General features: G+C 34.8%; 1 protein-coding gene and 1 long non-coding RNA gene across 8 annotated transcripts in view; one reads left to right on the top strand and one right to left on the bottom strand.

The window, feature by feature from the left end:
* Positions 1 to 393: 393 nt before the first annotated feature.
* Positions 394 to 15,759, bottom strand: LOC143256952 (uncharacterized). The gene is made up of 3 exons (XR_013031636.1): positions 15,654 to 15,759; positions 6,634 to 6,713; positions 394 to 800 (listed from the first exon to the last, which is right to left on the bottom strand). It is a non-coding gene; the product is annotated as an uncharacterized LOC143256952 (long non-coding RNA).
* A 98-nt stretch (positions 15,760 to 15,857) lies between these two features.
* The window catches only part of LOC143256951 (uncharacterized), a 31,670-nt gene continuing 20,642 nt past the window's right edge, over positions 15,858 to 26,885 (top strand). For 3 of the 7 annotated variants that reach the window (XM_076514875.1, XM_076514871.1, XM_076514870.1), the window contains exon 1: positions 16,616 to 16,734. Coding sequence is in view for 3 of the 7 variants with exons in the window: in XM_076514867.1 (XP_076370982.1) it covers positions 16,072 to 16,096; positions 16,616 to 16,734 (144 nt within the window). In the remaining 4 variants the exon portion in view is untranslated. Of the gene's footprint in view, positions 16,097 to 16,615; positions 16,735 to 17,774; positions 18,011 to 26,885 lie in introns of those variants that run through there. The other 4 variants (XM_076514867.1, XM_076514872.1, XM_076514869.1 and 1 more) reach the window with 4 other exon arrangements.

Raw genomic sequence — 26,885 nt, 5'->3', positions numbered from 1 at the left:
AAACACACACATACAACTAGTAGTTTAAAAATAGAATACCAGCATCTTGTTGTGTTTGGCCCGGCAAGGCCAGGTGGTTCAGGCACTCGACTCGTAATCCGAGGGTCGCGGGTTCGAATCTCTTTCAAACCAAACATACTCGCCCTCTCATCTGTGGGGACGTTATAAAGTGATGATCAATCTTACTATCTAAAAGAGTAGCCCAAGAGTTGGCGATGGGTGGTGATGACTAGTTGCTTTCCCTCTAATCGTACACTGTTAAATTAGGGACGACTAGCACAGATAGCCCTCGTGTAGCTTTGCGAGAAATTCAACAAAAAGCGGATAGCCAAGTAGCTTTGCGCGAAATCAAAACAAACAAACAAACAAACAAAACAAACTTGTTGTGTTTAATAAATATTTCATTTATTCCTTTTACACCTGTGTTTGTGTCACTGTGTTTGATTTGTTATTCAGCCGAATACTTATTTTCAAACCCATTGTAGTCTTATAACTTACTTGTTCAATACATTTGTATTTGTGAATGTAACATCTATAAGTTTCAGTTTTAGTTCTAATGCATTTATTTTCATGAAATAACATCAGTTTCTTACTGTACGTACATTTCTTGTATTTAACTTGATAAAAAACCAGTCAAATGTTACTTTGTTGCTCTGTATAACATCATTACACAGGTGATATTCATCCCACGTAGTCTGAACCAGGCTTACAAACTTGGAAAGTAGTGTTAGTTGTCCATACAGCTCTCTAAGTTATACCATTTTAACGTGAACGATGTGGTTTTCGTCAGTCCGCAAAATCTGCAAGCAAAAAACAGATAATTATACTTAGGGCCATTTTCAAGATATATTTCATTTGAAACTCCAAAGTTGGTTAACCAATGCTTAGACACGGTGTTGAAATAATCCGAAGATACAGCGCTGGTGAGTATATGTGCTTCAAGCTGCTTAGTAATTTAATTGATAATAGGTAGCACATATCAATTTCCTTTCTTTCTGGTATATATATGGGTTATTCTCAGAAATGGAAAAGCTACAACTTCCTCTCAAAGATTTTATTGTCAATACAATCTTTTTTACATATTGTAAAAAATGTAAATTTACTTCTGGAGCTTTTCTCCAAGATATTCTCTAAAATCTCCCTAATCTTGCATCATGCCAATTGGGATAATAGTTTGCTTCACAAACCTCAAGGTCACTGGATGCATTAAAGGCCAAGCTCCATGTTTCTGTTGATCATAGTCATTCAAGAGAATTTATACTTGCCCTTCCAGATTTCTGTATCTTTTGGTGTATGAACCAAGTAGGAATAATTAAGGAGATTGAACACTCACATGATGTTCATGTGACAAACCCATTGTAGTTATTATAACTGACTGTAACTGATCACAGATGTATCAGAGATTGCGCTTGGTCTACATTTGCCACATCATTGTGGTTACATTTTACCTTATTCATTCCCAAGTAGTGTCAAAAGTAGATTAGAAGCCTTCACTCGTCCCTTCTAGTTTTTATTTATAAGCTGTAGTATCCAGCTCTATTGACACTTCCTGTAAAGTCTTCTTTTATTGTTGCTGTAGTGTTAATATATAAAAGTGTTCAGTGAATGAGTCAATGAAAACCGCTACTTTCTCACACAATTATGAATCATTCTTGTAATGTTGTTATATGTCACGCATTCGGACTGTTGAAAATTGGTGAGAAACGTTTAAAAAGCGCTGTTAACTCGAATTATGGGGTTCATTTACACAACTAGTTGTAATATAATGTTTGATGTAGACCACAACTGATAGAATTTCTTTGCTTGTCATGCAGTAATGACAAACTCACTTTAAATAAGCTGATGCTATTGTAAAACGTTTACACTCTCAATGTTAACCAAGTTAACTATCATCAAATTGAGAAATGTTACCCTCCTGAACTACATAAACAGTATCGGCGAAGGAATAGGAATATCTGCATGAGAACATTATGGTTCCAGCAGGATATGGCAACTCTTCATACAGCCATGAAAACAAGGTGTTACCTAAGTGGAAAAGTTCCAGACCGACTGATTTCTCTTCATGAGGACGTAGAAAGGCCTCCATGTTCACATGATCTTTCACCTCCAGATTTCGTTTTATTGGGCTATCTAAACAACAGAATTTATACTAGCTCTAGGCCTCAGGCTATTAATGAGCTCAAGAACAATGTCCGCTGAGAGATTTGGAAACGTCTTCCTACAAATATTCCCTAAATACAGGCTTTTATCGGTAAACATGGAGCCTACGTTGAATATGTAGTTTAAAAAGGAATTATGAGAGCACAAAAATTTCTCATTAGCCTTTAAATAAATACGTTCTCTTTGGTAACCACCAGATTTTAATTTTTTGGACTACATTAAAATGTGTATATTTTTAGGACACCCGATATAATTACCATTAGCACTGTCATATTATAGTTGCACCATTTCTAAAAGAGTAGCCAGAAAGTACCCAGATTATCTATGACGTATCAATGTTAACGGATTAGATCTATATATATGATATTTTGGACATGAAGGACTGGGTGTTGTTTGTATTAATTATAGACTCTTTGGATACTAGAAGAGAAACTTATCCCTTTTTGCCAGAAAACAGGAGGAGGTTAGAAGAAAAACAATAGCTCAGACTACTTTGAACTAGAAAATATTGTATTTGGTTCTTCCAATAACATGAATGGACAAAGTCGCTAGCTTGTCTCTTTTGTTTGTACGGTGTCCAGTTCAGTTTATTCCAAACTAGATGTGAGTCTATACATGTGCGTGAAAATAAAAAGATACCAGTTTTTTTGGGTTTTTTTGTAGACGCTAGCACTTCCAGAACTTTTCTGGATCTTGCAGTTTATGAAATGTTTCAAGTAAATATGACAGCAATTGTATAATTGCTATACCACCTTCAAACTATGAATCATCCTAAATGTTAACACCATCATTAAACTATCCACACATTACACTAAAAATACTTATTTTTAATTTCAAGATGCCTTCTTTAAACAAACGGATTGTCTGTCTATTGAATATTCTTTCTCATCAACCACATTTAGAATATAAAACCCTAAGTTATTCTTCATTAAAACCACACCTGTTGAAAAGATACACTGATGATACATTTATCGTTTGGCCTCGTATCCTAAACACGTTACAGATTCCTTTCAATGTCTCATCAAAACACCTACTTCACTATGCAAACTGAACCAAATGGTTCTCTTCCTTTACTAGACATCCTCTTTCATAAACGTAAACATTATCTATTATATTTATCTACAGAAAAATTCATTCACACTGACAAGTGTCTACACTCCGAGTTTAATCATCTTTACTTCATTAAAAGAAGTATTGTAAACTGTTTTTTTCAATTACGTCATCAAAATCTTTGATGACAATTGAATTCAAAAAGAAAAAAGAACTCTTCTGCAAAGTTTGACAAGCAAATGGTCATTCAAATAACTTCGTGAGTTCCATATAAAAAACATATATCGCTCGCCTAGCCACAATCATTATTCCATTCAAGGAATATATACAATCTTAGAATGATATGTAAGAAATCTAACATGCAAGTAAACTTCAGATCTGGCAAAAGTTTAAAGTAATATGTCAACAAAAACAAAAATCAGATAAGTGAAGCTCAAAATTTTCTACAAAATTCCATTTTTATACAGTGAAACTTCTATCAGAGAGACCAGCAAGATAATAAAACAAAGAATAAAGGAACATTCATATGCCATTTAACTTCCACTTTCAGTAAAATCAATACTAGTAAAACAAAACTATAAGACCAAACTATTATCAACTAGAACTGAAAACAAATACGTTACACCTCACAATATTTGGAAAACAGTTACTACAAATAACTCTTTTATATCAAATCTATCACTCATCTCTGAATAATAATAATAGCATATATTTCCAACTATTATAGACTCTTATCGTCAAAAATGAATAGAGCAAAAGTCAAATTGCACATTCACACAGATCAAACTCTATTTAAGCTCTTAAGACATTCCACTCACCCATCTATAAATTACACTTGTGTTTCAATATTTCATGTATGTGATGTAATTCATTTGGTATGATAAAGATCTGTGATAGCAGCTCAAGACAGCATCCAGAAACTTCTAAGGTTGTTGCAATCTCCAAAATTGTCTAATAAAATAATGCATTCTCTGCCTAAACTTTCTCTTTAGCAGACACCTCCCAACCTTAAACATCAGACACTGGATGAGTGGAATCTACTATTTTTGGGTGTTAAAGTGTCATTCCATGCTATACTACACACTTAGTCTTGTGTGTTTCCACTTTCTGCTACAACAAATGAATTGACACTTAAAACACTATTTACTATCCATGTATTACTTGTAAAGAAATGTCTTCAACTCCTTCTGCTCCAGTAATCGAAGTATTCAAATTAGCTAAGAAGGCAGCCAATGATAGTGATACCACAGTATTTTATCAGTGTTTGTGTATAAAAAACTCAATATTGTTGTTTGTTATTTACACAAGTCTATGGGCCTTCATTCTATTGTTGCCCAAACTATTTTAAACCAGATAACTTAAAAGTATCTTCAATACTACTGCTTTTTAATGACACAAAGAAAGGAGGCCCTAGACTACTTAGTGAGAGACTTTCAACATGTCACTGTGTAGAACAAGTGACAACTGACAATTTTTAGATGTTCCAGCCTTCGATGAAGAGATAAAGGTGCAAGCTCATTCATGGCCATATTGCACACTGAGTCTGAATACAGATGTAAGTAATAATAACATTACCACTGAAGATGGTCTAAGAAGATCAAATCGTTGTTTTCTGCTTTATTAGTAAAAATGTTAATACCCATATCAGCCCCCTAAGAATCACTTTTACTTCAAGTGAGTTTCTCATCATCACGAACTCTCCAAATTGGATGCATATAAATAGTGATGGAATATAAGCAGTGTTACAATTTTAAATAGCCTCAGTAATTTCGGCCAAGTTTGAGACAGTAAGTTAAACGAATATAATATAATGTAGAAACTGAGTGACATAGTGTAGTAATTTTAATACAGAAATTTATCATCTAGAGTAATAATACGAACCATTATAGCTACAAAAATAAACGTTTTAAACAAATAATATGGCCTACAAAGACATGGCACATCCACTACAAAACAGGTCTTGTTCCTCTGAGGTGGGGCCTGGCATGGCCTAGCGCGTAAGGCGTGTGACTCGTAATCTGAGGGTCGCGGGTTCGCGCCCGCATCGCGCCAAACATGCTCGCCCTCCCAGCCGTGGGGGCGTTATAATGTGACGGTCAATCCCACTATTCGTTGATAAAAGAGTAGCCCAAGAGTTGGCGGTGGGTGGTGATGACTAGCTGCCTTCCCTCTAGTCTTACACTGCTAAATTAGGGACGGCTAGCACAGATAGCCCTCGAGTAGCTTTGTGCGAAATTCCAAAACAAACAAACATCCTCTGAGGTTCTTAAACTATCCATGTATTCTATAACACTACAAAATTCATGAGCTTTAAGGAGTATGTTGAGCCATAGCTAACTTATGGAAATTATTTAAATTAGTAGTATTAGGGTAGAAATTTTGAATAATGGTGTGTGTTGCTCAGAGGAAAGTCCGAAAAAGATAAGTAAAGTTGCAACTTAGAATATAAGTTTCTAAGCTCTAAGTGTACAGTCTGAGTTGATCATCTAGATTAATTCACAAAATCACAAAGAAGGATATAACAAAAGTCGACGAGCGACTCTCCAAAGTTGCCACTTTTTTTGCCAGAAATCTATATTCACAATAGGCTAAGTGTCTTTTCCCAGTAGCTGAACAAACTGCAGTCCAATGTGTACTGGAATATTCTAAGTAGTAACACACACATCATTATTAAGAATACACAATTTTCAGGGACAACAAGGGACCTATTGGCCCATCTCAGCTGTTCTATCCTCAAAGCCATACTAAGAATATTAGATCAATTAAACAGCCCTTATAATTCATATAACTATCCAGCTTTCTTTTAAACTTATTCAAATGTACCCTTTAATAGGCCAATAACCCTATTTGAAAAAATAAAACTATCTTAGCTGAAAATGGCTTTTACTTCGTATAGACTATAGATCTATATTTGTGTCTCCTACTTCCATAATTCTCGTTATGTATAAAAACTCTTGATGTACCAACATTAGCATTACCTTTTACAATCTCAAACACTTCAATCAAATTCCCTCTCACTCTACTGTTTTCAAGAAAAACCATTTTAAGGATCCCGATCTCTCCTCGTATGACAAAGGTACCATTTTAGTAGCCCTCTTCAGAATATTTTCTAAAAAAATCAATGTCTTTCCTAAGGAAAGGAGCCCAAAACTGAACACTGGAGTATTGTGGAATAACCAGTAACATGTACAATGAAATTATAGTCTCTTTGAAGTTACATTCAGTGTTTCGGTAAATGCAATCTAAACTCCTATTTGCCCTAGATCCAGCAACAGCACACTGCTTGGATGGGAGACTGATCAACCATTAGACCAAGAACCTTTACTTCATGACACTCTTAAGGTTATTTATATCCAAATTATGATGATCCACGTGCAATATCTTGCACTTATCCTAATTAAAACTCATCTGTCATTTACTTACCCAACTCACTAAATGATCCAAATCCTTTTGTGAAGTAACAGCATCCTCTTCACAACCAGTAACACCCAAGGCCTTGACACCTTCAGCAAATTTAAATAATTTATTGAATATTCTATCATCAATGTCATTAATGTAAATAAAAAAGAGCAAGAGTCCTAAGACTGAGCCCTGAGGTACACCACTAACAACATTAATCCAGTTTAACTGAACTCCATTTAAAGCAACCCTCTGCTTTCTTCCATCCAGCCACTCTTCTATTCAATTAGTTAACTCATCCCCTCACATATTGAGATAAGTTTCTTTTCAGGTCTTTTATGTGGCACTTTGTCAAATGCTTTCTGAAAATCCAAATACATCAAATATACACCTTTACCTTTATCAACGCATGAAATAACATTTTAAAACATGTCTAAAGATTTTTCCTTAGTGAAAACAGGTTGACTATCCGAGAAAATTCTAAACTTTGTTAAATGAATTTCCAAAGTGTCTTTCATCAGATTTTCCAAAACTTTCTCACAACTGATGTATGATTAATAGGCCGATAAATACTGGTGCAACTTATATTACCTCCCGTGAAGATAGAGTGACCTTAGTTAATTCCCAATCTGTTGGTATTTTGTTCATGATACAAAAACTGTGGCAAGTGGCTCACATACCCTGTCCTTCGTCTCCTTTGAAACCCTCGGGGAAAAATTATCTGGCCCAGGAATCTTACCTTTCTTTAAACTTTCCTTTTGTCCTTACCAAACTAAAAACTAACAGAGTTATCTTGTTCAATCTTGTTTCCATCTTCCAACTGTTCAAGATGTGGAATACTGCTTAAATCTCCGTAGTTAAAGATATCACAACTATTGACTATCCACATTTAGAAAAACAAAAGAAATGCTGATCTATGTAAAAATATCAAATCAGATAAATGATTATTATGTCAGATAGAAACGATCGACATTCAGCCGAAAATAGCAACGAACAGATACAACTCAGTGAAGATACCAAACCAAACAGATGATTAGTCACATTCAGACAAACATAGAATAAAAATGACAAACCTAATTGAAGATATCAACTTAGTTAGAGGATTACCCACATTCAACGGCACATACAATCAAACGATGACCTACATACAAAAAGATATTATGTCATGCAGATGATTATCTGAATTTTACCGAAAACTGAATCATACTGACAAAACTAAATGGAGATATGACGTCAGAAAGATGACTATTCACATTCAATCAAACATACGCTGTAACGAAGATTGACTGTAGTAAGCATATAATCTCAGATAGATCAATATTCACTTTCAGGAGAACATAAAGTGAAACAAAGGCTAATGTAAGTAAAGATATCACGTCATATTCATGACTATACAAATTATGCCGAATGTCAGAAACTTAGTTTTTTATTTTATATATTAAAGTAAGTATATGGGTATGTTGAATTATAGCCTCTTTAAAGCCTCTATACCTGCAGCAGGTGTTTATGACTTATCGGGGATAAATTTGATAATAAACAAACATGCATTCCACTTATTTCTTAAAATACTACGTATATACATATATATACATATGTGTATGTTCGAAAAAAAGTTAAACATATTTACAAAAATTATTTGCAGTATGGAGGTCGTAGTTGCATCTTGAACACTATTCAGTTTTCTTATCAAAAGTCCACTTAGGCTAGTTTCTATATTTCTTATCGTTGTAGTATCCATGTACAGTTCACTTATGTTCTCATGTCAATGCAGTAGCATCCTTTGATCAAAGTCCGCTTAGGTGGGCTCAATAAATTTATAACATTTTTTGACGAAACTGCTTATTCTCCTTATCTCTTTCAAAATTGCTAATATTAATATAATATATCAACCATTAAGTGTTTCATTTCCAAAATGGTTAACTTTAATTCTTTTATCTGACTGATCTTCTCTCTCACGCTACTTTACTTTCCTCTCTTCTGTTCGTCTAGCCGCCGTTATTTACACTTCCAATACTTAGACCTTTTTTGAAACCCCTATAGCCTCGATATCAATGGATTGCTGATAACGTTTGAGAGCTTCAACGTTAATGAATTACAAACACAAGATAAAGCAATTAATAATACTAGCTGTACTAAACAGTTTTTATATCTGACATAAACCGCTCTTCAAAGAGAAATATTTACAATATTTTTTCACTGTATACAAAGACTCGTTTAAAGTCATATACGAAATATTTTCATACATTCTAAAAACATTGACAGTTCTTTTGTTGGTCTCTTCTCACATAGGTCCTCCAGTAGGGTTTCACCATGACAATACCCCTTTTCTTAATCTTCATTTTCTGTTGTCTAGTGTATATATTTCTTAATCTATCTGTATAATGATACAATATAATTTGTTCCTGTTTCTTCTTTTTACTGGTGAGTTCTTCACTGATGTTGACATCTTTGTAAGTCTCATCTCAACCTAGTGCTCTTAGGTCTAGTAGATTCTTATCTTCTATAACGAAGTTTATGTTTTCATATTCTGTTTTATAACAGCCATACTTACCATGTCAATTTTTACATCTTTCTCGAAGTATCTATTCAACAGATTGGCGTGGTCTACCATGTTTGTTCCATCCACTCTCACTTTATAGTGCATTCTGTTGACCACTTCCTACACAGTAAAAGGCTCTTCTACTGCCAGGTGAGTTTACTGTTGACTGTGGGAAGAAGAACTAAAAGAACTTTCTGCCCGACCTTAAAACGTTAGCTCTTGGTCTTCTTATATATGCAAAAAACGGCTCGTTTGGGTTGAGAAAATATTTTACATAGAAGAGCGAACAACGTTTCGACCTTCTTCGGTCATCGTCAGGTTCACAAAGAAAGAGGTAACTGACCGGAAGCTGGCCACATGTTTGGAAGGGGTTGTGTAACTGAATGTCGGAATGTAAAGGGCGGTGTTAGATGTTTGAATATATAAGTCACCTTCACACGTTTTCGAACACTGCAAGTCAAATAAACACAACATAACCATAGAAAACACTCAAATACTAAATAAAGAAACAAACATAAACAAACGCAAAATTAAAGAAGCCTTACTTATACAACAACTTAAATTCAAAATAAACCAATATAAAGGAACGCCTTTATACCTATATTAAATATAATAAAATAAAATTATATATTCAAATATCTAACACCGCCCTCTACATTCCGACATTCAGTTACACAACCCCTTCCAAACATGTGGTCAGCTTCCGGTCAGTTACTCTTTCTTTGTGAACCTGATGATGACCGAAGAAGGTCGAAACGTTGTTCGCTCTTCTATGTAAAATATTTTCTCAACCCAAACGAGCCGTTTTTGCATATATATTTTTCTACAAGTGGGTTTTTTCGACATCACTGATTGTTATTTCATCTTGGTCTTCTTGTTAAAGAAGTATTTCTGATTGTTTTTGAATTTGGAGTAAACAGTAAAACTGTTTTTATATAGAAAAGTCAATACTTCTTTCCAGCCGTCTGTTTTTTGTGTGTTTTCCTCTTTGTCTTATACATGACTTCCTTTCAGGTACTGTTCCAAAGTTGGTATGTTTTCTTTCACCATGCCATAAATAAGTTCATTAATACATGAAAATAAAGAGAGACAGAAAGAAAGAATAAGAGCATAAATTGAGAAAGAAGAAAAAATAGAAATAGGAGAAATTAGAAATAGAGAGAATAAGAGCACAAACTGAGATTGCCGAACTCACTCAACAGAAAGAAGAAGGACCCAAAAATAATAATGACGTCATGGCCAGCCAACCCAAGTTTTCCAGATTTGATGAAAAGAAAGTTGACATGGATGCTTTCCTGGAGATATATAAATGAACTCCTAAAGTGAGAAGTGGGACAAAAGCGACTGGGAATTCTGACTCAGATCACTTCTCACAGTATAAGGCTTAAATGCAAAAATGATGTCAGACGATGCCATGAACTATGAAAAATTAAAAGTGGCATTGCTGAAATTATATGAACTTCCTGAAAAATATTTTTATCAGTTGACAACCTAAGTTATTTTCCCCAATTTCTTATCGTTATATTATCTGTGAACAATTCACTTACGTTGTCATTGAGTTTCTGTGGTTGTATCCTGAACTTTAAAAAAATCATCTGTTTCTCTCATAATCCCAATAATCGTCTGCCTCTTTGTCAAGATCAACTTAGACAAGTTCAATTACTTTAAGACACCTTTTGAAGAGACAATGTAGTTTCCTTATCTCCTTCAAAATTGTTAAGCTCTTCACATCCAGGATGGTTAACTTGCTATTTAACTTTTCTCTGAGCGATCTTTTCTTTCGCGTGACTTTACTTCTTCTCTCTGTTTCCACTCATGTGGTCGCCGTTATTTATTCATCTATCACTTAGATCTTCTAGAAATCTCTATAGCCTCGATATTAGTCGACTGCACACAATATTTGATAGCCTCTATATCAATGAATAATAGACACAAAATAAATATTTTATATCTGACACGGAACATCAAGTCAAAAACAGCCCTAGATAAAGATAATACATCAGATAAATGATTATCCACATTCAACTAAAAACATGTGAAAGAGACAAACTCACAGTAAAACAAACACTGAAATATGTGAAAATATCTCGTCAGATAAATGACTATTAACATTCAGCCGAACACACAAGTAAAACTACACAAACTTATGTGAAGATATCACATCAGATAAGCATTGTTTCATTAAACCAGCGACTGACTTAAGTAAACATGTCATCCCAAATTAAATACTATCCCCATTAAGCAAATACACACTCAGAAACAGAAATACCTAAGAGAAAATATCTCATTAGATAGAGGATTATCTGTATTCAGCCGAACACTGCAAATAAATGAATACCCACTTTTCGCTGAAAATACAGTGAAACAAACACAGACCTAAAAAAATATATCATATTAGATATATAACTATCCACATTCGTCTGAGCATCGAGCCACGTAAAGACCTACCTAAATAAATGTATCACATAAGACGGGTGACTATCACATTCAGCTGAAAATACAGTAAATGACGACAGAACTAAGTAAAAATTATTATACACATTCAGTCGAACATCCTGTACAAGAAGGACTGACAAATATGAGTTTATATTGTCCCATAAATTACTATCAACGTTTAGCCAATCACAAAGTCAAGCAAATACTGACCTAAGTGAAGATATCACGTTAAGTAGGTGATTATGCATATTTAACTAGACACCAAGTCAAGCAACCAAACAAACACTAAGTAAAAGATATCGCTAGAGCGAAATCACCTTACACATTCAGCTAAATATAGAGTAAAACTTCGATCAAAATAAGAAAAATTATCACCAGGTAGAAATGATCACGTACATTCACCCAAACATAGAATCACAACTTGACAAACATAAGTGAAAAAAATCACGTCATATAAAAGATAGCCTAAAATCATACAAACGTACAGTAAAAAAAAAATAAAAAAATCAGACCTAAATAAAGATACCATGCCACATGGATAACTGTTGACATTTGGCCAAATTGCACTAAACCAAAAACCGATCTAAGTGAATATATTACATTAGATAAATGACTATCCACGTGTAATCGAATATACAATCAAATATAGACAGTCTTTAATAACAAATATCACCTAAAATAAATTATTATTTACTTCCAACCGAACATACAGCAAGACACTGACAGATACATCACGTCAGATAGAAGGCTATACACATTCAGAAGAACTTACAATCAATCAAGACCGATTAAAGTAAGAAGAGATGTCATTAAAGCAAAACGATTACTCGCTTCCAGCAGAACATGCAGTCAAACAATGTCCTACCTAAATTAAGATATCACATCAGACATGGTCAGGCGGTTAGGATGCTCGACTCGGAATCTGAAGATCGCGGGATAGGATTCTCGTCACACCAAACACCCTCACCTTTTCAACCGTAGGGGCGTTATAATATTACGGTCAATCTCATTATTCGTTAGTAAAAGAGTAGCCCAAGAATCGGCGGTGGGTGGTGATGACTAGCTGCCTTTCCTCCAACCTTACACTGCTAAATTAGGGACGGCAAGGGCAGATAGCCCTTGTGTGGCTTTGCGCGAAATTAAAAAACAAAAAAACAAACAATCACGTCAGGTAAATGACTATCCACATTTAACCAAATATACAATCAATGAAAGATGGACTTAAGGGAAGATATAAGATTATCCACATTAACTCGAACATACTGTTAAAGACCGACCTAAGTGCTGATATTACGTCAGATAAACGATTATCCACATTCATCACAATTTGCAATCAAAAAGAGCGACCCAAGTAAAGATAACAGCTCACATAAATGATTTTTCTAATTCAAATGAAGACCGTCTTGAGAAAGGATATTATGTTAGATAAATTACTATCCATATCCAGCGAGCATGCAATCAAACAATACCTTTCTTACGAAGGATATCACATCAGATAAATGAGTATCGGCCTTCTAACTGAAACAAACACTGACCTGAATAAAGATGTCACGTCAGCAAGATGATTATTCTCTTTCAGCAGAACATAAAGTGAAATAAAAACCGACCTGAGTAAAGATATTACCTGAGGTAAATTACTTTCTACATTCAGCCAAACGTACAGTCAAAGACAAATCTACAAGAAAACATAACGTCAGATAAATGACTATCCATAATTCAGCCAAATACAAAGTCAAAGACAGACAGACAGACAGACAGACCTAAGTAAAGTAATCACGTTAAATAAATGACTATCCAAATTCAACCAAACAGGCAGTCAAACATAAACAGACCTAAGTAAAATTATCACATCTGATTCAATTCTGCCTGATTTTACAATCAACAACTATTCATTTTATGTAAAGATATCACCTGAAATAAAATATTGCAGCTTAAATGAAGATATTATCTCAAATAGATGAATACCTACTTTCAGCCGAACATGGAATCGTAAAGAGCTCCAACTAATTAAAAATATCACATTTAGTTGAGTACACATTCAAAGACAGACTTGATTAAAGATAAAATATCAGATAGATAACTGTACACGTTCAGCAGAAAATAGTAAACCAAAGAGACATAAGTACAGATGCCCCATCAAATAGGCGATTATCCACATACAGCCAAGCATACAGTCAAACAGACAAACCTAAGTAAAGCTGTGACATCAAATACATGATTATCCATAATCAGTCCAACATACAACCAAACAAAAGCAGATCTACGTAAAGATATTACCTCAGATAGGTGACTATTCATATTCAACCGAACATACACTAAAACAAAGACCGATCTCAATAAAGATATCACCTGAAATAAATGACTATCCAAATTCAACTGAACGTGAACTCGAACAACGAAAAATGTAAGTAAAGATATCACTTCAGATAAACGACTATACACATTCACATACAGTCATACAAATACAAACCTTAGGAAAGATATTGCTTTAAGATAGACGACTGTCCACATTCAGCCAAACATGGATTTTGACAGCTCTGTATTACAACACAGTTACGTCAGCACCTCTCTCATCGACAGATGACATTGTCACAAACACTTAACAAAATTGATGGAAAGACAGACACTATTCAGGTTGACATCCATCACAAAGGTGAAGAACTATAATGTCATATTATTTATTACATATCAGTAATAAAACAGAAAAGTGTCATTCTTATATTGTGTGACACAGAAATCGTACATCAAATATTTGTGAAAGTAACTTTAAGCGGAGGCGTCCCTAAGTGATTAAAAGATTCTGGCCCTGGCCCATGGGCGCTGGGATTTTCGGCGTTTCAGTATGATATCGATCATGGTTTTCTATTCTGTGAATTCGGGTAATTGTCGGGAAGAATCAGAGTACGAGCCCCCGTGTGTAGCGATTTTGCTTCTAAAAAATAAAGAAAACGTCGTAATATCACTAGCTGCAGTTTACGTTTAGCACCCACGCGTCATAAACGTGTGTTGAACGTGAAGTCTTCGCGTTTCATTTGTTATTTTCAAATTGTCTTCTGGATAAGGAGGCAATCTAGGAAGAACTGATTGATAACAATTTATATTTATTCTCAATTTACACACATTTTGGTTCATTTGTTTCCTCACAAATACTGTATGAGAGCGTTTAGGCATTTACGAGAATTCTGGCTATTAACGTAAAACTGGTCTAGTTCAAAGACAATAAGAACTAAGTTTTTCCACAATAAAAGAGTCAATACGTGTCTTTACACAGCATAGAACTTTACTGCACTTGTTTCACAAAACTGAGAACTCGGCTGATTTTTACAAGTGGTTTATAGGTGCCCTGCTTGTAATCTTTAAAAAATGTATGTGCATGTAGAAGCAGAACATTTGAAGTCAGTGCACCCTGTAAAGAATTCCTTTCAATATATAAAAGAAGGACAGTAATACGTTTTAAACTTTTTCTAGATCAGTTATATTCACAACAAAAACAAGCGTTCAAGCGTATAGAAAAACCGGTATGTTTCCTTTCATCCATTTTCTTTCTTTCCTTTTCTGTTGGAAACTATGCTCGAGTGGCACGTGCTGGGAACTAAATGCTGCACCACTGAAAAATATGGCCACATTTTAACTATAGCCATGGGGGCTTTGAAAAGGCCTTTTGAGGCCAGCGCCGTTCGAGTGCTTTGCACCCTACTTATGAGACGAAGCGCCAGTGGTGTTCGTAACATCAAAGCTACCGCCGCAAAACAGGCACCGGGGTCGGCTGTAGAGCAGGCTTTGAGACGCCGCTACCAGCAACTAACTTTTGTCAGCCCAGACAGCCCTTCCGAACAGCCACAGCCCTGCCAAATAATTAGGCTCTCTGTTACCGGAGGCTGTCTACACTAACACTCTGCTGTAAGAAACCCTATATTTAGGATATAACCTGAAGTAAGCCTCTAACCCATATGCTAACTGATCACGCTTTTACATACCTCAAAGATCTGGTTTTTGTAACGTATAATACTTTTAATTTTAATTTACATATACCTTTATTTGCTATAAGGAAAAATAACTGAAGAGTTACTTTTATAAGACATTGAAGTTCATACAAGAAACCCTAAGCACATTCTTGTTCTGTGGTTGGAGACCGTGACGCAATGCCATCCGCCCACTCTCGGTTTGAGTTCTTCCAACACGTGAAGCGTGACTGGCGCCATTCATTTCCTGCTCCTACGTTCAAAATTCTCGGTACCCTCTACATTCTGTGATGGAATATTCCAACCACACACTGATTGGCTACAATAAAGATAGTGGGCTCCGCCCCCTGCGCTCTGCACACTGTGGAAGTTAATGTGATTGAAGTTAAATGTTAAAGAGAACTGAAATATGTTCTGTGATGGTGTATTTACGATGGAAATCACTAATTCATGTTGAGTATGCTGTGATAACAAGTGGATTGTGGATCTGTTGTATATCCTTATGTACCACCAACGTGTAATGATATGGGAAAAATGCAGAGCAAGCATGGTATGTGTTGTGTGTAAGAAAAGTGTATTGAATGAAGTGAAACTCGGAATTAATTATACTATAAATAAACAGGTGTTTCAAAGAATGATAAGTCTTAAGAAAATAATTTATGTATATCGGGAGAGAGATTGAACTTTACAAAAATATTATTCTTAAACTTAAAAACCATTATTCATTTTGATTTCTCAACTATAAAGGATGTTATTTTTACATTTTACTATTATTTGTTAAATTATAACTTATAAGAAATAAAACATTTTTGGTAATGCAGTAATAGTAATGACAAAGCCAAAGCTCTGTAACATTTGCACCATAAAGTTATATGAATGTATGCCAATAAAATTGAAAAAAAAAAAATCGACGATATACTTTTGAATTTGGAATAAGTTGGTGTTGCAAGTTGCCATATTTCTGACTTTGCTAAAATTTTGCTGTTGAAAGTTGATAGTTTTCTAACACTTCTAAAACTTTGGCCGCCTATACTTATTTTATTCATAATTGTGTTTCTCACAATTTCAGGGGAATGTTTTTTGGTGAATGCACACTTTAATCCCCTGTGCCAAACAGACGACGATGCTGAAAAGCTAAAAGCTGTTAACCATATTACTGGTAATCATGACAGAAGCAGATCTCCTTCGGTAGGTTAAAACAGTATCGTGTTACTACAGCTTGTAGGCCTGTACGGTTAAAACAGTATAGTGTTCCTACACCTTGTAGGCCTGTACGCTTAAAACAGTATAGTGTTTCTACACCTTGTAGGTCTGTACGTCTAAAACAGCATAGTGTTCCTACGTAGACCTTGTAGGCCTGTACGGTTAAAACAGTATAGTGTTCCTACAGCTAGTAGTTCATTTCTTATTTCGATTATATGTGCTTAATATTTCACTTTCTTAAATGGTTTTACCTAAATCTAGTAATCTATTATGTTAAAACTGCGTTGTATCGTTTCTTATTCGAGGCGTCGGTCTCGAAGTTTATACTGAGAATCAATGTGTGATAAAAATTAAAGATGTCGACATATGCAAAATTATATATAATTTTACAGTTTTCAAAGATGATTCAACGTGATACCTATTATAAGTTCTCACTTTAGAAAATAAACAAAGTACTGTACATATTATTAGATATAAATAGTGTTTAATTTAGTTTTTTTTTAGTGAAGGATCTGGCTTTTACTTTAATCCTTGGTATTACCACTGTGTCAAAAGCGTGGGATTCAGGTATCAATACAATTACATTTAAACTGTTTTCTAATAAATCGTTATATACCTGTCATTTCAATGTGATACATAATTTTAATCAGTTTAGGTCGCATAAATACGAAATGACTTCATTAACTATTTAATTTGATTTTTTGTAGCATCCTGTAATTATCGTCAATCTCTGTACCTTCTACGAGTATGGTAATAAAGTTATGAAGTTACGTGAGATATGCTTTTATGTTACACTAGTTATGCTTATACACCACCGAGTAGGCCATTTTATATCAAACACTGAATTATAAAATGTGTGAACTAGCAAACTTCGCGCAATCTTGTGATCTATAATACACTGTAGTTTCGTGATTGAGGTTACACGTGTTTACAGAAAAGTTTTTACACCAGGTGATTTCACCTACTCAGGCACATTTCCGTGACATGATGCTTTCCTTTCTGTTCGTTGTACATGCCCTGCGGGTTGGTTGCTGTCACGCATCACCTCCTTACTCAGGGCCGGTGAAGGGTGCCATTCTCTTCAGTTTCCACTACACGAGCGTTAAATGGCGTATAGAAGCCTAAGGAATGGGGAATGACATGGGGGTTGTACAGGGAGCGTCTTCTTCAAAAGAAACCGGCAGTGCAGCAACATATACTTGCGGCTATCTCCCTGTTCCATCTGCCGTTTGCGCGGAGTGATCGTGCTAAAGCAACTCTGGTATGTAAATAAGAGCGATTTTACGACAACCAGTAAGCCGTCAGACGCCACTATTTCCTAACGAAAGGCGTTTCTCGCCAAATGCACATGCTTGCCTTAGGAAATGGTGAAATGAAACTTCCTGCCTCACGTAGTGAAATATTAGAATATTTGTTATTTAATACTTCGGCATTTAAGAACCAAAATTTTAAAGGCACGTCGGTTTACTGTGAGAACAAAAAACTTAGACACTTTAGTGTTAATTTGAGAACCAAAACTTTAGAGACATTTTGGTGTTCACGTGAGAATTAAAAACTTACGGAAACCTTGGTGTTAATATTAGAACCAAAAACTTACAGTAACCTTCGTGTTAGTGTGGCAATGAAAACTTTTCATAAAACTCTTGTGTTAATCTGCGAACCAAAATATACAGGCACCTTGGTGTTAATATGAGAAACAAAAATTTACACACATCTTGATGTTGACATGAGAATCAGAACTTTTCATACACCTTTGTGTCAATGTGAATTATAAATCACAACTATTGAAGACTAATTTTGTTTGATAGGAAAATTTAAACACAGGATAACGAGAATATGTATTGTCAAACCCCGTGTAAACCTGTAAGTTTGTCAATTTGCTCAGTGTATTTTAATCTATAAAAATTATAATTTTGTTCCGCAGTTGTTCTTTTTTCTTAAACTGCTTGTCATTAAAGCCGTTTTAAATCCATTCTGAATGAGCTTTCTTTAGAACATGATCCAACATTCACTTTACATGGAAAGTGATCTGAATATGCATAAGATATTTGATACGCATATTTAGTTGACCTATAAGTTATCATTTAGTTTAGTTTACATATTATGCTCACATTTTAGGCTCTATTCATAAATATGTAAGATTTCTAAAATCCGTTTTTGCTATTAATACATTTTACTGTTTGCATAAAACGCTTCTTTTTTGTTGTTTCTCATTATGTGAGGTAATGAATCGAAAACGTGATATTTCTTCTTGTGCAAGGTTTTTACCCTAGCAGTAATTCGAGCCTGCCCACTTCTCCTCAGCCTGCCATCGTGTATCATGATAAGCTGGCGGTCCAAGCGCTTTGATTAGTAGCCCGGAGCACGAGGGCCCCCTCTTTGTGCTATGTGGGCATGATCCGACTTGCACGTAACACTTGGATATGCTGGTTCCCTGATCGTTATTCCAAGAAGATAATCCAATTCCCTCTATTTTAGCTTGAAATACATGAATTATGTAAATTTTAATCGCCTGTCAAAAAATCAGTTTTTAACCTTTAGCCTGGATTGCGTTGTTTAAGATTTTCCCTATTGTTTCCTACTTATTTTGAAGATCTGACGATTAGTGTTTTAACATTAAACACTTAACTTCTGACAAATACAGGATATTTTTATTTAATAATAGTTCAGACTAACTCTTGCTGTAAATATTCTGTGTATGCTTTCTTTTGAAAGTATACGTTACCACCTCTTGAACAGAACTATTAAAAAATAATATTGTGATAGATTTATCCATGGGTTTTTTCTGTTGTTTATGAGGGTTTTTGTGTTTGCTTCTTGAATTTCGTACAAAGTTCCACGAGGGTTATCTGCGCTAGCCGTTCTTAATTTAACAGTGTAAGACTAGAGTGAAGACAGCTGTTGAACTACTCCTTTACCAAGAACTAAGAGTCACATAATAACGTCCCCAAGACTCAAAGGGCAAGCATGTTTGGCCTGATGGGGTTTCGAACGCTATACCCTCAGATTACTATTCGAGCGCCCTAACCTCATGGTCTTGCCGGGCCTGAGGTGTTTTTTTTTCAATTTAGTCAACGTTCAGCATAAGATCCAATGTGCCATGGGAAGGCACGTTTTACTCAGATTTAATTGTTATGATTTAGTACTGAAGAATAATAAATAACGTGATGTTTTAATCATTAATCGGATTCCTAAAATGTCTTACTTTCTTTCCTCATGTACCTCAGGTGACCAGTGAATCGATGGTATTTTGATCTACTAATTTCTATCTTCATGGCGGTTAATATGTCTGTTCCCTTTCGTTTGTAATGTGCTTTGCAAAGAAATAGCAAAAATGTTGTATCAGTTAAACCTTCAGTTTAATGTTTTCTTTTTCTTCTTATATTTATCTCATCATAGTGTAGAGAGTCGGCGAAAGTCTTAATTCTTAATCCAATGGTACACTCTTAAACCTCTGTTAAAGCCTACCGCCTTGTGTACCTAGACATCTTAAGAGATATACGACCAAATCAGCTTTAGATAAGCCAAAGGTAATGGCACGTAGTTCTGTACCCTATAGAAACGATTAACCTGATAGCGGTGTTATTGTAGTCCTTTATTTTCAATTTTTTTTTGTTCTGTTTGTTTGTGTGGGATAAAGCGTTGTCGTGTAGTCAGACATTACTGTAAATTTTCTTGTATATTGAAAAACACCACTTTTGTCAGTATACTAGTTTAATTACGCATGCTTTACCTTGACGATTGATTTCAATACACACGCACGGTTTTCGTGCGATTTTTAGTACTATATTTCCATGACAAATGTAAGTTTGGATACCAACTCATAAACAACATAAAATTTTCATTTCTTTTTCATGTACTTCTCTATTTATTTGCTGAGGATATCGAAGCCGTTAGCATTCAAACTTTATGTTTTCGACATGCAAAGCAGACAAATGAGTGTGATGTATCCTGTGAATATTTTCAAGATCCATAACTTATTCAAATGTGATAGCATGGATAAAGGATAAAAATTGTCTACTGTGAAACTCTTAAGAATATATGTAGTGAGAGTCATGCCTGTCCCTTTTGGTGATTACGATCGCTTTATATAGGTCTATATATTTCATACAACAACTTGTTTTATTGTTTTTTTCAGCTTTTACATGTATTTGAAATTATTTGTTATTTACAGAATCAGTTACGTTGTTTTCGCTAGTCTTCAGCTGTTCTAATATTTACTTTACTTCTTATCTCCTTGTGTGTGTGTGTTTTCTTATAGCAAAATCACATCGGGCTATCTGTGAGCCCACCGAGGAAAATCGAACCCCTTATTTTAGCATTGTAAATCCGTTGACTTACCGCACTACTAGTGGGAGAGGGCTTTTCTCCTTGTATGTTAATGCATTACACATTAAAATACTTTCAGTACGTCATATACCCCGCTGGTACAGCGGTAAGCCTACAGATTTCCAACCCTAAAATCAGGGACTCAATTCCCTTCGGTGGACTCACTAGATAGCCCGATATGGCTTTGCTATACGAAAACACACACACACAAGACGTCAATACGCAAATTGAAAATAAGAAGAGCTGAAAAGCATCAAAAACAATGAAACGATTCTATAAAGTGCGAGTAATTTTAAACAACTTTAAAAGAAAAAAGAAACCAAGTTGTATAAAATATATTCTCCACAAAATGAGGTTTAAATTATTTAATTAATTTAGATATATAGAGAGTTTTTTTTTGCTGTCCGATTGTACATACCACTACCAGTTAAAGAGCTAAAGTTGTTCCATATTATACGTATACCATTTTATTGTATGTTTTAAAGATAAGGTGTGAACGAAAAAGTAGATTCCAAACTTTTTTATTCTTTAAAAAATTACTGACACTTGTTTTCCTATCCGTTTGATACTAGTCCGGAATAAAATTGCAGGCACATTTCACTGACGTATGGAACTTTACCGTAAAATTCAGTGTTTGTAATTCGAAGTTGATTTGTATGATTCTGTTCATCACTAAAGCGGAAAACTACGCCTGTAAAACTTCGTGGAGATTTTCTACGATCATTTGAAAGACCTCTGCACGACCTTGTATGAGGTTCTTGTGTTGCGGAAAGATCAAAGCATACCGTGTCTTGCTGCCTACTCGTCCAAATTGGCGAGTTGCCAGCTGTAGGTCAGGCCAAAATCTCTACCGTTACAGCTCTAGCTGTCGTTTATTTGAGTCAGGCCACTTGTTTCCGGTGAGCCAACGTTTTTTAACACTAAAATATTTAATCGTTCATTCCCCGAAAGTTCGTAGCCAAAGCAATGTAAACATGCTATTTTCATATACGTGTTTTAAATTCAAGAATTGTCGTTTTCTTTCACTAAATCTCTTTACCTGTTACTATTAATAACGATCTTCATAATTTAATCCCACAGCAGGGTAAAATAGTTTATTTATTTCAAGGCATAATTAAAATGTCTTGTGAGTCTGCAATATCCATAAATATGACAGGATATTATAGCAAGGAAAATACTCAGGGAAAAACTTGTATTTTTATCTTGAAAACGGCACTTGTGGTACATTAAAATATATTACAACATTGGCCCAATTACAGGGCTTTTGCTTTTCTTTTCTAGTACAGTTTTAGAAATATTTTGATTCGCTGTGTACATATGAAATGCTCGAAACTGGTTAGAGTAAAGCAACGCTTATAAGCACCTAAGCTAACGCAACTTTGACACAAATGAATTTGTTTTAGCGCAAAATTACACAATTTAGTACCTGCACCATGTCCTCTTCGGTGATTGAACCCTTAATTTTACATAAGAAATGAACTTAATAAATTAATCATAAAATAAACTTATGTGTATGGTTTAAATCAAAAAATTAGTTTAATGTATTGTAGGATAAATTGAACGATCGATTTAATCTATATTATTTCTTAGATTATCAACATGAGACTCATCAAGTTACATGATCTAATTAGAGAAATGTAATTATATAAAAATGTTGCTTTTTTTAGACTTCTTGGAAATTTTAAGACTTGCTGACATTTAGAGATTTTTTCAACCATTCTGTCCAGAAACTAGAAACGGCTCGAACAGACCAAATTAGTTTTTTTGGATATGGGTGTGTGGAATTAATGAGCCATTTTATAGCAAGTAGTTTATATTTGACCCTAGGATGTTTGGCTTATCCATTTCCCTTTAGGTCATTCTTGTAAAAGTATCGATTGATATGAGTCACCCTAATGCTCCTGTTCTCATGGCTTGCTAGAAAATGTAGAAAGAATGACTCATCTTTTATACTGCTTATATTACAGATTCTAGAAGAACGAGTTTCAGGCACTTGTTGGAGGTTGAACGTTTGTTAAAAATCGGTATAAGAATTTTAGTTTTTTGTCTGAGTTAGTCGTAAGGAAATTTTTGACGACTTGTATATACTGACCTGATTGCGAGAAAATTGTAGCATATTAAAGCAGTTATCCGGGTACAAATAATAAGGTTTTGATGATTGTACGTTATTGCAATTTTACAGAGTTTTACTTAGAAATAAAGAAGGACCTTTTAATTGTTTCGTTCATCATATCAGAACTTTTAATAAAGTCAAGCATGTGGAATTAATACAAATACTGGATATTAATGGTAAAGAAGTTTAAGAAACCTCTATTAAGACTAAACTGCTGCAGCGAGGATAGAAAATGGATGATGTGCTTTCATCCAAATTAAGAGAGGCAAAGACTTCTCACTTTACATGGTTTATTTTTACAGTAAGAAAATTCTGAGGGAAATTGAGGATTTACCAGAGCTGATTGCTGGCAGACAACAGTGTAAGACTAGAGGGAGGGCAGCTAGTCATCACCATCCACCGCCAACTCGTGGGCTACTCTTTTTCCAACGAATAGTGGGATTGACCGTAACGTTATAACGTCCTCACGGTTGAAAGGGCGAGCATGTTTGGTGTGACGGGGATTCGAACCCGCGATTCTCAGATTACAAGTCAAGTTCCTTAATCACCTGGCCTTGCCGGGCCAAGGAAAAGATAAGGCAGGCCGATAAATTCAACTACTTGGGAAACTGGATAACATCAGTTGATAAATATGATCATGAAATAAAACAGAATAGGAATGGATAAAGACGCATTTCTGAACATGAAAAAGATACTGAAACTGCAAACTTTCTTTGGTCACGAAATTTAGTCTTGGATTGCTATGGTATACTAATTCCCATGTACACATCAGAATGTTGATCAGAAATGCCAAGTATGGAAGAGAGAATTGAAACATTTGATTCGTGGTTCTTAAGGCGCATCTTGAAGGTAAGTCGAACAATTCAGGCCTCAAATGTAGATAGTTTGTCAAGTTGCAGGAGTAGGCTGCTAACTAACATTAGAAAAAGGCAGTTGGATTTTCTCGAACACGTTATGAGGAAACAATAATTATAATTTGAAAGTTTGATCGTAAGTGGAAAGACCAAAAGAAGAAAAAATCCAGGGAAGGCAAAGGTTGAGCTATGTCAAGTTATTGGCAACTGGTAGTCTGTGGATGAGCGTATTGACATTGGAAAATGTTTACTGTTTAAGGAGAACAGATCTGTTTAAGACAACAGTAATTACCAACATCTTGTTTGGATATAGTACGTAGAAAGAGACACTGAGAATTATTGAGTTTGGTTTATGTGTATACAAGATAAATATAAAAAGCTGAGAATTTAAAAATCTGCAAATGTGGATCGTAAAAAATAAAGAAACAAGACTGATATAATTGTTGATATTATTTAATCAAGTTACAAACAACTGTTCTGACTCTGCTGTTACCTATAATTTCATTTGATGGAGTGAAAACAGGAATTTCAACTTGAGTAAATAATGTTTAAGGTATTTTTAGCCATGTTTGCGTACTTTTTACGACTACTATTTGCAGGTATTTAGGTTTCCAGTTTTTATCTTGTTTGCTGGCATTTTATGCTCAACTATGTGTAAAGTATTATTTCATATAGTAGCTCATTTCAAACACTGTAATGATAATAAACATAGCTAGCAGCTATGTTATACCATTCATGATGATTTACTGTAGCTACTGACTATTTGGTTGCATGAGTTCAGGATGTGTGTTATGCTGCAGCTGGAGATTGTTATGGAGAGTTGTTTGAAAATATAGTGAGCATTTATACTTTCTGTATAACTAACTTCTTTATACATAATGCATAGCAACGGGCAATTATATGCGTAGACTAAGATGCAACCTTTAATAAGCGAATATAAAACTTTACCAGTATAAAAGCAGCTTTTTAAAATAAAACACATACTTCTGAAACATCGTTTTAAATAAACCTGCGTGTCTTTAAAAGAATTTATTCTATGAATATCTGTAATGAAATTTAATATCATGTGTTGATTTTTTAACTCCTTCCCCTCATATATAATTTTAAATCTAACATGTTTTGTGTGTGTGCATTTATAGATGTGCACAGCCTTAGCAGCAAAGAGTAAAGATTTTGAAGTCTTATTTGAAAGTCGTTACTTTTTAAGATGCTTTTTACACGAACGTTCCAGTAGGGTTTTATATCAGGTCATCCCTTAAGTAATGTCCAATTTTAGGTTCAGGAAAAAAGGAAAAATTTCAAACGCTTTTAATGTTATTTAATCAATAATGTGTGTTCTATTATTATTAATTACTTCCTGCCAACGATGCAATTCTATAAAATTCTTGGAGTTTGGAGGAAAGGAATGTAAAGAGTGTATTTTGACATCTTCATGTGTTCCAAGCTTTTTTCCATCAAGATAGTTCTGCAAACTTCGAAATAGATAATAATCAGACGGGCAAGATATGGAGAATAAGGAGGATGAAGTTTTTCACAGTCTAGCTCTTCATCTTTGTAGATATGATCCTCGCTGTATGGGTCCGTGGGTTATCCTGGTGTAACACAACACCTTTACAATTAATCAGAGTAGGCCTCTTTTCTTTCAGTGCAACATTCAAGCGCTCTACCTGTTGACAGTAGAAGTCTGATGTAATTGTTACATTGAGTGGCAGCAACTTAGTGGATCACACCAACAATATCCCACCAAATGCTTAACAAGACTTTCCTAGGATGGAGGTCCATTTGGGGCTGTGCTTTAACCAGTTTATCTGGACTGAGCCATTGTCTGTGGCACTTAACATTTTTATAATATATAAATTTTTTTCCAGTCACTAACCTGTCAAAAAAAGGTGAGTTACGTTTATGAGAATACAGAGAAGTGCAAATGTCCACGCTTGCTCTAAGTTGGCTTTTGTCAAATCATGGGAGACCCATTTTCCAAGTTTTGACACCTTTCCAAGCTGTTGCAGATGACAGTGAATCGTTGAGTGGGTTGAATTAAGCTTCTTTGCTAGTTACAGCACAATCTTCATCAAGTCCAGCCAGTAGCAAGTCATCATTAAACTCAACAGGACGACCTGAACGTGAAAAATCACTTAAGCTGTAGTCACCTGATCTGAACTTCTGAAAACTACCTTCGACATTTTTTTTTCATTGAGAGACTCCGCACCATAAACACCTTGAATGTTTTGTGTAGTTTCTGCTGCACTATTGCCTTTTTTAAACTCGTGAAGCATTATATGCCTAATGTGCTCCTAAGACACATTTGTCTTCGTAAGGGTTTATTTGATTATTGATCTGAAAAAGTGGAGTTGGGTTAGTTTCTTTTATTTGTCTGAACATTTTTATATACGTCCTACAAGGGATAAATTCATCACTAACTACATCAGTTTTTTTTTCTTATTTGTGGCCAAATCAACACATTAAGGTAATCTAGTGGAACTACATCCATATGTGGACACGAACGTACTGGACGTTGCTTTAATTTTTCTTTTTCAAACACCAACAATTGGACATAATACTTTTAATATAAAATTTGTTTATTCTGAAAATTCCTGTTCATAACAAATTTTTGTTTGTCCATTAACATAACATCTATCTCTTTTTCACTCTTTGTCCAATGTGAATTTTACAGTCTTGCTTATATTTTTTACTGTTTTTTAAGTGTATTCTTGCGTGCATCGGCACAATCAAGAACGTTTAGGACATCTTCCTACTTCCGTCACGGCTGCTAATATTATAGCACGGTGAAATACTGTGTTTATTACTACATGAGGGTCGTGGCTTGTAACCCCGAACAC

The sequence above is a fragment of the Tachypleus tridentatus genome, chromosome 7 (genome assembly GCF_004210375.1).
Source record: "Tachypleus tridentatus isolate NWPU-2018 chromosome 7, ASM421037v1, whole genome shotgun sequence".
NCBI lineage: Eukaryota > Metazoa > Arthropoda > Merostomata > Xiphosura > Limulidae > Tachypleus > Tachypleus tridentatus.
This window is presented reverse-complemented; position numbering and strand designations above follow the sequence as displayed.